The 11,548-nt window shown below is 63.7% G+C and overlaps 2 protein-coding genes across 4 annotated transcripts in view; both read left to right on the top strand.

The window, feature by feature from the left end:
* Window positions 1-63: 63 nt before the first annotated feature.
* DOK3 (docking protein 3) lies at window positions 64-2,572 on the top strand. Its single transcript, XM_027708401.1, has 4 exons — window positions 64-1,292; window positions 1,423-1,516; window positions 1,602-1,774; window positions 1,856-2,572. Exons 1-4 carry the CDS (start codon window positions 1,014-1,016, stop codon window positions 2,570-2,572), a joined length of 1,263 nt encoding a protein of 420 aa, XP_027564202.1. The 5' UTR covers window positions 64-1,013.
* Window positions 2,573-2,771: 199 nt separating this feature from the next.
* PDLIM7 (PDZ and LIM domain 7) overlaps window positions 2,772-11,548 on the top strand; it is a 12,756-nt gene continuing 3,979 nt past the window's right edge. Inside the window, exons 1-6 of one of the 3 annotated variants that reach the window (XM_027708398.1) lie at window positions 2,772-2,861; window positions 4,108-4,214; window positions 7,596-7,747; window positions 8,042-8,072; window positions 9,662-9,678; window positions 10,297-10,451. In XM_027708398.1, the coding sequence (XP_027564199.1) occupies window positions 4,110-4,214; window positions 7,596-7,747; window positions 8,042-8,072; window positions 9,662-9,678; window positions 10,297-10,451 (460 nt within the window). In that variant the 5' untranslated portion in view covers window positions 2,772-2,861; window positions 4,108-4,109. Of the gene's footprint in view, window positions 2,862-4,107; window positions 4,215-7,595; window positions 7,748-8,041; window positions 8,073-8,784; window positions 8,958-9,661; window positions 9,679-10,296; window positions 10,452-11,548 lie in introns of all 3 variants that reach the window. The other 2 variants (XM_027708399.1, XM_027708400.1) reach the window with 2 other exon arrangements.

Genomic DNA, 11,548 nt, shown 5'->3' on the forward strand with positions numbered 1-11,548 from the left:
CAGCACGTGGGATGTGGCCCTGCACCCAGCTCTCCATCCGCCTGGCCCGGGGGCCAGCAGCATCCATGGGACACCCTCATGGCTTGGGCTGCTCCTGTGAACCCTTGGGGTGGGCACTGAGAGCCGTAGCCCTCGGGGCAGGGTATGGGTGACATGGTAGGAGTCCCTGGGTTTGGGCCAACTCCAGGGAACTGTTGTGTGTTGGCAAAGAAGGTCCTGCTGTCACACTGGCTGTGCCATGGTGGGGTCCCATGGGGGTCTCAGTTGATGTATGGGGCTGCAGTCACTCTCTGACCTCCCTGCTAAGTGAGAGCCAAGCCCTGGAAGCGCAGCAGGTAGCCGGCCCTGTGTGCATGGGGCCAGTGCCTTGCCGTGTAGGAGACAGGTGGGCTGGGGGCGGTGGGTATTTTGGGTGTTTGGCTGCATCTGGTTCCTTCAGGGCGGAGGCTCTGCTGCACTTTTGAAGCGCATGGGGACACGCGCCCCCGCTATCCCATGACAGGCTGGGAAGGTGCTGGTGCTGCAGAGGCTCCCCTGGGAGGAAGCGGGCTGCTCAGCAGATGTGAGGCTGCCAGCAGGAGCCCCAGTAGCTCAAAATGGCTTTAATTTGCATCAGGGTCTGTCCTGAGAACAGCTCGAGCTCAGCTGCAGTGGTGGCAGGCCAGCACTTGCAGCAGGGAACAAAGAGCAGGACCTGGTGCTCAGGGAGCCAGGAGTGAGCATGAGTCACCCAGCGAGACATGCCAAGCCTGCCTGGGGCAAGGCCTCCTTCGACCCAGCTTTAGGACTGCCCTGCCTCACAGTTTGGAGGTCTTCACTGTCCCCAGCTCTCCAAGACCTCTCACAGCACCTGGCAGGTGCAGGCTGGGATGCCTCCTGCCCCATACAGCTCCTTCCAAGCGCTGCTGGCCCCACATGGAGTGCAGCACTGCCAGGATGCAGCAGACAGCTCCTTGCTGACCCGTTTTTTCCGTGCCTGTGCCCCTCCTGTGCCTTAGAGGTCCTGGAGGAAGATGCGAGCCCAGCTGTTTGCTGCCAGCCCCTCCGGTGTGGCCCGCATGGAGAAGTTCGACGTGCGGGATGATGGCACAGCCTCGGAGAAGATGCCTCTGCAGCGCTGTGCCCGCCGGGTAATCCGCCTCTCAGACTGTGTCTCTGTGGGCCCAGCGGGCACAGAGAGCTGCCCCAAAGCCACCTCCGCCTTCTACCTCACCACCACGGAGAAGAGCTATGTGCTGGCGGCTGAGCAGCGGGATGAGTGGATTGCCCAGCTCTGCCAGCTGGCCTTCCAGGTACTGCAGGGTCTGGCAGAGGCAGGAGCCCTTGTGTTGTTCCTGCTTGGGTGAACTGGGGGGCTCCAGGGCCAGCAGGGAACTTGTGCTCCCCGCTGTCCCAGACCATGCTCACGTTCCTCTGTTTCAGGGTGCAAAAGAGATGGTGCCAAGTAGTGCCAGGACCCAGCTCAGCCCCTCTGTCCCCATGGAGGAGAACTCCCTCTACTCTTCCTGGCAGGACTGTACGTGCAGGGGTGCAGGATAGGGCTGGCATGGGGTCCAGTTCAGCGCTGCAGTGCTGACCCCTCCCTTGTTCTGCTCCTGCAGTGACCGAATACCTGGTGCTGGTGGTCCAGACGGATGCGTCCACTCGCTGTGGCCTGCACGGGCAGTACCTGCTCTCAGCCCTTCCCCAGAGCCTGACACTGAAGGACCTGCAGTCCCGCCAGCCCCTGCTTACCTGGCCCTACCCCTTCCTCCGCAAGTTTGGCCAGGATCAGGTGAGTCCCCTGCTCCCTCCTTGGGGCTGCTGGCTCCCCAAGGTGGGTGCCAGCCCCTCACTCTCCCCTCTGGCCCTGCAGGCTGTCTTCTCATTCGAGGCTGGTCGCCGCAGTGACTCCGGCGAGGGCACCTTCACCTTCAGCACCCCGCGGGCCCCTGAGCTCTGCCGGGCTGTGGCTGCTGCCATTGCCTGCCAGCAGCAGGGCAAGGACACCCCGGACCCCAGGCTCTTCTGTGTCCCAGACCCCCAGCTGTCTGCACAGGGCCTTGAACCCCAACCCTGGGGCCCTGGGACAGAGGACCCCCAGCCCAGCCCAGCCCTGGGGGGGGCACAGCCTGCCTCCAATGCCCCTGCCAGCCTCCTCTGCTTCACCCCGCCAGAGCCAGAGGGCTCGTGCCCCATCGTCTATGCCTCCATCGCCCGGGGCCACCAGCCCCTCTTTGTGCCAGGGCAGCCGGGCTCTTGTGAGCCCTGGGCCGCAGGGAAGCCGCTCCCTGAGCACCTCTACGAGAACATCTTCACCGCAGAACAGCTTCCAGTCGGGACACAGGAAGAGGAGGAGGAAGGGCAGTGGGAGCTGGGGTGCCGACAGGCCCCTGAGGGCCACAGCAGCGAGGGGGGCCCCATCTATGACAACCGGGTTGCCCTGGCACAGCCCCCCGGGGCCGCAGGCTGGGGGCGCGGGGGGCAGGAGCCACTGCTGGGGCGCTCCAGGCACAAGCCTCATAACACCCTCCGGGCTAAGCTGGTGCGGCTGCTGAGCCGGGAGAGCGCCGGGGCGCGGGACTGGGCCTGATGCGGTCGGTGCCGTTCGGTCAATAAAGGCTCTGCCCGGACCCGGCTCCGCCGCTGCTGCGGGGGGGGGGCAGCTCTCGCCTCTCCGCCAGGGGGCGCCGCCGTGCCCGCCCTGCCGGGCAGAGGCGAGCGCGCTGATTGGCGGAGCCGCCCACCGGCCCCGCCCCGTCCCGGTGCTACATAAGGCGGGTCCGGGCCGGGCGGGGGCGGTGCCCGGGTTCGAGTCCCGAGTCCGTCTGATCCGTTCGGCGCCGCTCCTCGCCCGCTCCGCCGGCTCCCCCCGGCCGCGGGTGAGTGGGGTCTACGGGGAGCCTGGGCACGGTGGGGGGCTCCGTGCCCTGCGGGGGAGATGGGGACGCAAGAGGTGGAGGACTGGGGCCTGGGTCGGGGAGAAGGCGGGTGATCGGGGTCGGGCCCGTGCGGGGCAGAGCCGGCGGCCCCGACCCCGGGGAGGGGTGGTGCTGTGCGATAGGGAGGGGTCGCGTGGCCCCCTGCGGGGCAGAGGGGGCTCCCCAGCAGTCGGAGGGGCTGCCCAGGCTGTGCGCGCTGGGGACCCCCAGTCCGGCCGAGCCCGGTCCTGCCGGGAGGGGTGCGGGGTGTCCGCCCCGTCCCGGCGCCTCGCTGGAGCTTGCGCGGCTGCCGGGCGCCGGGAATGCCTGACACGCAGCTCTTCCCCCGGCCCTCCCGAGCGGGGAGCGGGCTGGTGTCGTCTTACACGCCTTATATAGCCCGCACCGGCCCGGGGAGAGCGGGGGCACGCTGGCCCCCGGCCTTGCAGCCGCCCCGCCGGCCTGTGCTGGGCGCGGGAGTCCCGCAGCTGGCCCCGCTCCACCCCGGCAGGAAGGTCCTGGGGCGTTTTGCGGAGGTCTGGCGGCTCCATCCAGGTGAGGGGTGGCAAGAGGCTGGTGCCGGCCCATTTGCCCGGAGCCTTGGCCGGCTGACAGCTGTCAGGCAGGGGAGCGCTGGGATTCCCTCCCGCCGAAGCCCTGGAGATGGGCTCACTCCCAGGGAGCATCTGCTCAGCCGGCTGCTGGAGTGCCAGCCTGGCTGCTCTGCCAGGCACCTCGGGTGGCAGCACGCAGCTCCTGCGCTGCTGCTGCTGCTAATTCATCCGGCAAAATCGCTTCTGGTTCATATCCTTCCATACCTGCTATTGCTTCTCTGCGGTCTAAACAGCCTTGGCTCTCAGCAGTGTGAGTTGCTGGGGTGCTGCAAGGGAGAGCACATCCCAGGTTTGGGAGGAGAGCGAAGCCCACAGACACTCCACTGTGGGTGGCAGCAGGGCTGTGTCTGGCTCTCTGGCACTAGTCAGTGTTAGCCTGGGCCCCTCAGCTCTGACGTTGCTGGAGGAGATGCTGATGGATTTGGGGTGCGTCTCTAACCACAGTGTAGGATGGTCAGGGTGGAGTTGCAGCTGGAAATGTGACCTGCCTCCTTCTGTCCTGCCCTGCCAAGTGCTGGGCCCCCTCCTCGGCTGCTCTCCCTGCATTGTTCCCATGTATCCTAATGCCAGGATCACACCCTCTTCCCTTGCAGAGATGGGCGACATGGAGTCCTACAAAGTGATGCTGAATGGGCCGGCACCCTGGGGCTTCAGGCTGCAGGGAGGGAAGGATTTCAGCATGCCACTCTCCATCTCCAGGGTAAGAGAAGCCAAGGCTGGTGACACCCATCATTCCTCCTGCCTCTGTGGGAGGGAGGCCGTGGCGGCAGTGTCCAGGTGGCTGAGTCGGAGTCCTACAGGGGATGCAGATGAGTTGGGGCCCCGGGAGTGCTGCATCCTGCCCTGCTTGGCTCCACGTAGCCTCCTTGGTGCCTTATCAGCTGCAGCCCGGCACGGGGGTGTTCCGGGCAGAGAACTGCGGCAGAGACGTGAAATGCTGCACAGCCTCTGCAGAGGGGGCAGGGGAGGCCCCTTCCGGAGCATGCCCACCACAGGGGGAAGGGATCTGCTCTCTGAGATGTGGGACTGCCTTCCTGATCGGCACCCTAACGCTGGGATCGGCATCCCAGGACTCAGCCAGTGCCCTTCTACCCTCCCTTCCACTGCACAACTCCTAACACCATGCCTGAGCTCATCCGTGAAATGAGCAGGGAGAGGAGGAAGCTTGCACTGCTGCCTGCACAGGGAAATGATTCCCTCCACAAAACCATCCCATTTCTCCTGGGAGAGCTGTTGTGCCGCAGCTGGTTGTGGCTGAGGCCTCTGGTTTGAGCTGTGCTGGGTGCAATGCTCAGCCAGGTCAGGTCTGTCCCCAGGCGGGTGCTAGCCACGGCTCTGGCCACAAAATTGCCTTATAAGCCTTGGAATGTGACTGCAATGCCTGTGCCTCTGGCGCTCGAGCAGCTGGCACGGAAGCTGCTTCTTGAAGGACAGCTTTGCTCGTGGCACTGGACGCTGCGTGGGGCCCTGTCCCCGGCACGAGCTCGGCACTGCATGCCTGTCCCAGAGGACACAGATCTCTGCAGGACCCAGGCAGGGAGGACGGGCCCTGAGGGCACCATGTGAGGCTGGAGTCACCAGCACCGCCGCCCCAGGGCCCACTGATCTCTGCTGAGCACGCAGAGAAGGCCTCAGTGAGTTTATTCTCTAAAAAATGTTTCTCTTGGCTGCAAGCCAGCGCTTAACAAAGGGTCTGGTCGGATGGAGGAGCCTCCCAAAGCCTAGGGCAGGGGCCTTGTGAAGCAGCACTTGGTGGGGCTCGGGCAGCGCTGCTGTCAGGAGCAGTGGGGGCATTCCCAGGGGATGTAGCCGGCTTTGGGGGGTTCTCTGCTAAGACCAGGCTTTGTGGCAGGGTGATGTGCTCTGTCTAAGGGGAGGGGTTGAGCCTTGCGCTGCTCTGCACCCCAGAGACATTCCCAGCTCCAGAGCTCCTGCCCAGAGCACACTGCTGCCCTTGGCCACCGCTTCCCATGAGCTTGCCCTGCTAGAACGGGGTGGAAGGAAGCATCCTGCCCCAGCTTTGAGGGCTGCAGTGGGGTCCTCTGTGGGGCCAGAGACCACAGGGGGAAAGCAGCACTGGCATGTGCTCTGGCTCTTGGCTGTGTCCCTCACTGTGACACTACTGGGTGAGCTGTCAGGCTGCTGCAGCTCACTGGCCACACACAAAAGGAGTGCCACTATGACCCCCTGCACATGGACCTCCCGTGGCAAGGGGCTCTGCTGGGGTACTGACACCTGGGCAGACTGTACGCCGTGGTCCCTGCGGCAGAGCCAGGGCAAGGGCTGCCATCTGGGGAGCTGGGTGCTGTGTGACACATCCCAGCCTCTGCCAGCTGGGGAAGAGGGGAGACCCTTGGTTCTGCTGGCAGGACGGTGCTGGGAGATGCACCTTCCAGCCTCTCCCCACCATGCTGGGTGATGCTCTGTCCTGGGGGTCCCTGGAAGGGGTGGCAGGTAGGCATCTCTCTGGGTGGGGTGACGGAGGTGCAGGGAACAAAGGACTGGCTGGGCAGAGAAGGGAGGAAGGAAGCCCTGGGTTTAGGTTAGCAGGCCTGGGTGGGAAGTGGGAGGACTGGCACTGCCACAGCTCCCAGCTGAGTTGGCACCTGCCACAGGGGTTTCCTGCCATGCCAGCATTCAGGGGGACGGAAAGTGCTGACCGGGCTGGGTGAGGCTGTGTGACGCAGCCTGATGTGCTCCCCCCTTCCCGGCCGGCCGTGTGAAAACATTTCCCAGCTCCTGCTCCTGCCTGCAAACCCACACAGCCGCCCTGTGCCTTCCCCAGCCCTCCGGGGCAGCAAGCTGGGGCTTGCAGCGGCATGGCCAGCCGGCACCACTGCTGCCGAGGGCACCCTCCCGTGCTGGGCAGGAGGAGCAGGCACTGGGCTGAGGGGTGGCAGCAGGATGCAGGTGGAGCTGAGCCACATCCAACCCGGCTATGGAGTTTGGCCTCACGTGGAGCGCCAGTGTCGGTGTAGGGAAGGGGAATGTGGCTCTGGGGTGAGCCAGGCTCTGTGCACGGGCAAGGAGGGGCCAGGACTCAGCGGCAGGAATTTTTCAGCCCTCTGACAGTGCTGGGAATCTGGCTCGCTCCTTTTATGTTCACGTCGAACAGGACTTGAGGAAATACTTGGTCTGGGTCCAAGCGCCTCGAGTTCTTCCATGCTGGAGGAGCAGGAATGGCTGCACCCTGCCCACGTCTGTCTGTCTGTCAGTGCCTGGGAGCTGTGTGCGGTGCTCTGGGCCCTGCTCGCCTCTGGCTGTGCATCCCTGGTGGGAGGGGAGGGCAGGACAGCTTCCACTTCCCAGCACGGGGCTGACGTAGAGCCGTGCCGTGGAGCCACAGCGGGGGCAAGGCACATCCCTGGCACTGTGGCTGGGAAGGAGAACCCGTGGCCGTGCTCTCGGCTGTCCCGGCGCGGCGACGTCTGGGGGAGCAGCGTGGGTGGGGGCGGGTGTCTCCCTGCCTTGGGAGGGCTCCTGCTCCTCTGTGGGAATGAGGTAATGTCTGCGCCTGCTGGGAACAGGACGGGAGCATGGAGCGCGGGCGGCTGGGGGGAGTGCCCAAGGGGTGCCTCCTCTGACCCCCCCTCGCCCCAGGCGAAGGGCTGGACATGCCTGTGGTTTGCAGTGAGATGTGGGCTGCCCAAAGGGCCCTGACTCACTGTGCTCCCTTCCTGCCCCGGGACCACAGGGATGGCTCTGAGGGGTGGCCGGGCTTCCTGCCGAGGCTGAGCCAGCACCGCCTCCGCATTTGGCATCATGGGGATGAGGCCCCGGGGTGCTGGCAAGGTCCCCAGCCATGCCAGAGGGCAGGGACTGGGCAGTGCCCTGGAGTACTGCTTTGCCCTCTGCTGCTGCTGCCGAGGGGAAGAAGCTGCTCTGGGCTCATGCACTGGGAAATGAGGAGTGAGCTGGGTGTTCCCACCTCCCCCTGGGTCAGGCCTGTGTGGGTAACCTATGCTGGACTGGGAGCCTGAGCCCCAACAGACCCCTTGCCTTCATGAGGACGAGGACATCCCTCCGCTCCCGAGCCAGCACTTGGCTGTTCCAGCTCTCCCTGATTCTGTCTGTCTTGCAGCTGACTCCAGGTGGGAAGGCGGCTCAGGCTGGTGTGGGAGTGGGCGACTGGGTGCTATACATCGACGGGGAGAGCACCAGTGCCATGACACACATCGAGGCCCAGAACAGGATCCGTGCGTGTGGGGACAGGCTCTGCCTCACCCTGAGCAGGTAGGAATCATGGGTCCTGCAAACATGGGGTCCTGGTGTGGCCAAAGCATAGCCAGGACCATCTCCCGGCATCTCCATATCCTGGCATCACTGCTCTTTGCTCAGAGCTGGGCAGCCCCTGGCTGGGTCTGAGGGCTCAGCTTGGCTGGATGAGGCTCGGCCTGGCTGTGAGCCACAGGGCAGTGCCAGCAGGCCATGGCTCCCCTTGGGTGGTTGTTGCATCCCTGGGGTACCAGCGTCCCAGCAGTGCCTGGGCCAGTTCCAGCACCTGCCCATCTGTCTCCTCTCTTGCAGAGCCCAGAACCAGCTGGGGAAGCCGCAGAAGGTACGTATCGCTCCTGGTGCTGCAGTGGCAGCTCAGCCTTCTCTCAGGGGAAGGGACTCTCTGAGTGTAGATGGATAAATAGATTTTGCTCCTGGGGCTCACAGGCTTTTAGGGGACTGGGGTGTGTTTGGAGGTCTAGATAACCCCACTGGAGGAGCGAGCAGCTCTGACCTCTGGCACCGTGGAGGATCAGAGGGAACAGGGTCTGCCCAGGAGGCAGCTTGGCCCAGACTGTCTGTGCCCCTGCTGGTGCCGGGTGTGGACAGGGGTGCAGAGGGGCCAGTGCCGGGGAGGAGACTGGGCGGGTGCAGCACCGTGTTTGCTGGTGCTGGGGAGTGCCCTGGCATAGGGAGGCAGGGCTGGGGCTGGTGACCAGTGGCTCCTGGATGGAAGCCACCTACATGGGTTCAGCTTTGTGCCACGGGACGGTTGCAATGGGTGTGTGTGCATGTGCACCGCCCTGCTATGGGCAGCAGCAAGTGTCTGGGACACCTACTAATCCTCCAACGACCCTCAGGCTGGATTTGTGACCTGCTGTCACTGGGCTGGCTGCTCTGTGGAGAGAGCTGCCAGCCTGGCAGAGCCCAGTGTCCAAGGTGCACGTGCTGTCCAGCTTTCCTACCTGGCTGCCTGCTGCGCTGCCTGGCCCAGGGCTGCCCTTTGCATGCTGCTTGATGTGTGAGCCCGTGTCTGTGTGTTTTGTCTCGCTCAGGACTCACTCCCCTGCTCTGAACCCCTGAAATATAACTTCGCTCCCAGCACTGCCCTCAACAAAACAGCTCGGCCCTTTGGGGCCGGCTCGCCTCCGAACCCACAGCCCGGGCTGGTGACGAAACCTGTGACGTACGCGCCCCTGGCGCCCGCCTGCACCCCCCAGCACAATGGGTATGTTGCTGTCCGTCCTGCTCCCTGAGGACTGGGGGGAGCCCGCTGCCCGGCCCTGCTGTGCCTTGCATGCCAGACACCGTGGGTGGGAGTGGGTGAGAGTGCCCGTGCTGGGGTCCCCGGTGGCTGGTGCTGAGGTGGCACAACAGGACTGTTGCACACAGGGACACACAGCCACACTTGTGTCAATCCCTAGCTCAGGGACGTGTCAGCCTGTGGGGAGTCCTGCAAGGCATGACACAGCAACTGTAGCAGGACACTGGCTGGCATCTGCAGCAGCAGGGAAATGGTGGCTGCCTGGGGATGTCCTGCTGGTCCCCCGGCTGGTGGGATAGGGTGAGCAGAGTGAAGCCCTCCAGCCCTGCACAGCACCATCATCACCCAGCTCTGCTCAGCTGCCTGTGTCTGGCAGCTCCTGGTCCCTCCTGAGAGAGCTGCTGTGGTGCCCTGGAACTGGGCAATGGGGTGGGATGTGACACCCAGGCCTGTTCTGGGGGTTGAGGGAGCACAGTCTGGTCCATTGGCATCTGCCCCTGTGTCCCAGTGTGCTCACAGCCCTGGGAGAGCCAGGTGTGAGTCTCAGGGGTAGAGGGACTAATGTAGGCCACAGGTGAGCTCTGGAAACTTCTTGGGTGCTGCAGGTCTAATTTCACCTTCCTTTTTCTTTCTTTCTCTCCTCCCTTTCTCTTTCCCTCTCCCTACAGGTGCTGAGCCTTGACAAGTCAGTAAGCCTTTTGCCTGCTCTCTCTATCCTCCCCGCATGCCTCTTCCCTGCTATTGCCCCGTTCTCCGGGGCAGGGCCAGCCTGGGGGCGGGCAGCACGTGCTGCTCTGCCTGTGTGGGTGGGTCACTTCTGGCAGCAAGCTGTCCCCATCTTGAAGGGCAAGTGCTACCTGTCTCTGCCAGCTGCTGGGGCCCTGGAGTGTCCTTGTGCGTGATCCCTTCCCTGCTCCCCAAGATGTGGCTCAGCCGGACAAGGGCTGATGGGTTGTGCTGGGCACCCTGCCCAGGGGCAGGTGGCATGCCATGGGCAGTCACTAGGCTCTGGTGCAGCTCTCCTGGTGGTGGTTTTTTGAACATGTCTTATTCTTGCTCTGTCCTTTCTCCTTCTGGCCCTTGGGGCCAGTATTACACTGTCAGGAATGGTGGTCAGTCCGAAGTCGGTCCTTTGTGGGCCAGGTCTTTACTGGAGAGGAGTAGAGGGGTGGGGAGTAAGGCAACGTGTGGTGTCTTGAGTACCGATGTGCTGTGGTTCTTTGCCAGGGGAGGTGTGGGACTGCCCCAGGGAAGTGATGCCATGAGATCTGTCAGATTTGACAGATGACTCTGTCACTCACAGGCAGCCCCCTCAGCTGCTGGAGCCCCCCAGCAGCCCCGTGTGTGACCCTGTGAAGCTGCGGATGTTAGAGGACATTGACGACTCGCAGCCCCACAGCTGGACCTCCCAGTCCCGCTCCTTCCGCAAACTGGCCCGGCTGGTGGGCGCAGACAGCAGTGAGTTCCCACGTGGCCTGGCACTGGCTGGCTGCCCAGCTTTGCCAGGGCAACTGGAGCTGGAAAAACGCTGTGGTGCATTGTGGCACTTGAGTGTTGGTTTTGGCCCTGTGTGGCCCCTGTGGGCCAGCTGAGCCAGTGGGAGCTACCCAGGGCTGTGCGTGGGCTCGTGGTGGTGCCGCTGGTCTGGGGCTGTGCTCTGCCCCATGGCTGGGCAGGCCTGTGCAATGGGGCAGGTGGGTGGCTGGACGAGAGGGCGTTTTCCCTTTCCTGTTCCTTTTCCATTTCTTTTGTCTCTGGGCCTCAGTTGCCGCAGACTGACTCCATCTTCCCCTTTCTCTCCTGTTGCATTCAGTGGAGGATGGTGAGGATGAGCTTGTTAAAAAGCCCAGGTAAGGGGAGCGTGTGCAGGGGTGGTAGCAGGAGCCACAAGATGCTCAGCCCACATGGCTGCTTCATCCTCACAGCTTGCAGTCACTCTGGGGATGCTCTTTGCCCTGTTGCTGTTTCTTCTTTCCTCCTCCTCCTCCATCCTCTCCCCTTCCCAGAGATGAGCTGTTGGTGGAGCCACAGAGCCTGCCCTGTGCTCAGCCCACCATGGGCACTGCCAGTGCTCAGCCACTGCTCTGAGTGTCACCTTGGGAGGGTCCTGCCCGGACACCCATTGGCCAGATGGGATGTCCTGTGCCGGGTAGGATGCGCTGGGCACTGCTTACACCAAGTTGGGGAGACCAAACTCTACCATTGCTATTTAAACAAATGGTGTCTGGAGAAGGCTGGTGGCACTAGCAACACATTGCTGGGGGTGCTCTGAGGTTCCAGGCATTGCCTGGACCTGGGGCACAGTGTACCATGAGCCTGGTGTGGGGCAGCTGGGCAGAGCTAGGTGAGTGTTGCCAACTTCTCCTTGTGCTGGAGTGCATTTGTGAGGGATGGGCTGAGCCCTGGTCAAATCCTGAGTGTTGTGCTGCCATTTTTTTCAATACCACAGGGATGTCCATGGGTCTGGCTGGGGCACGGTGGAGCAGTGGTGAGTGCCAGGGTCTGACGAGGGCACCTTTGGGAGCACTACCCTGTGCTGAAGCAGGGTCTGTGCT

Source organism: Neopelma chrysocephalum, unplaced genomic scaffold (assembly GCF_003984885.1).
Source record: "Neopelma chrysocephalum unplaced genomic scaffold, ASM398488v2 Primary Assembly neopelma1_96197, whole genome shotgun sequence".
NCBI classification, from domain to species: Eukaryota; Metazoa; Chordata; class Aves; order Passeriformes; family Pipridae; genus Neopelma; species Neopelma chrysocephalum.

Bases quoted from the DNA above. Each gene is read 5' to 3' on its own strand.
- DOK3 (XM_027708401.1), top strand. From the start codon at position 1,014: ATGCGAGCCCAGCTGTTTGCTGCCAGCCCCTCCGGTGTGGCCCGCATG. The intron at 1,517-1,601 runs GTACGTGCAGGG...CTGCTCCTGCAG, and splicing joins CTACTCTTCCTGGCAGGACT to TGACCGAATACCTGGTGCTG. The intron at 1,775-1,855 runs GTGAGTCCCCTG...CTGGCCCTGCAG, and splicing joins GCAAGTTTGGCCAGGATCAG to GCTGTCTTCTCATTCGAGGC.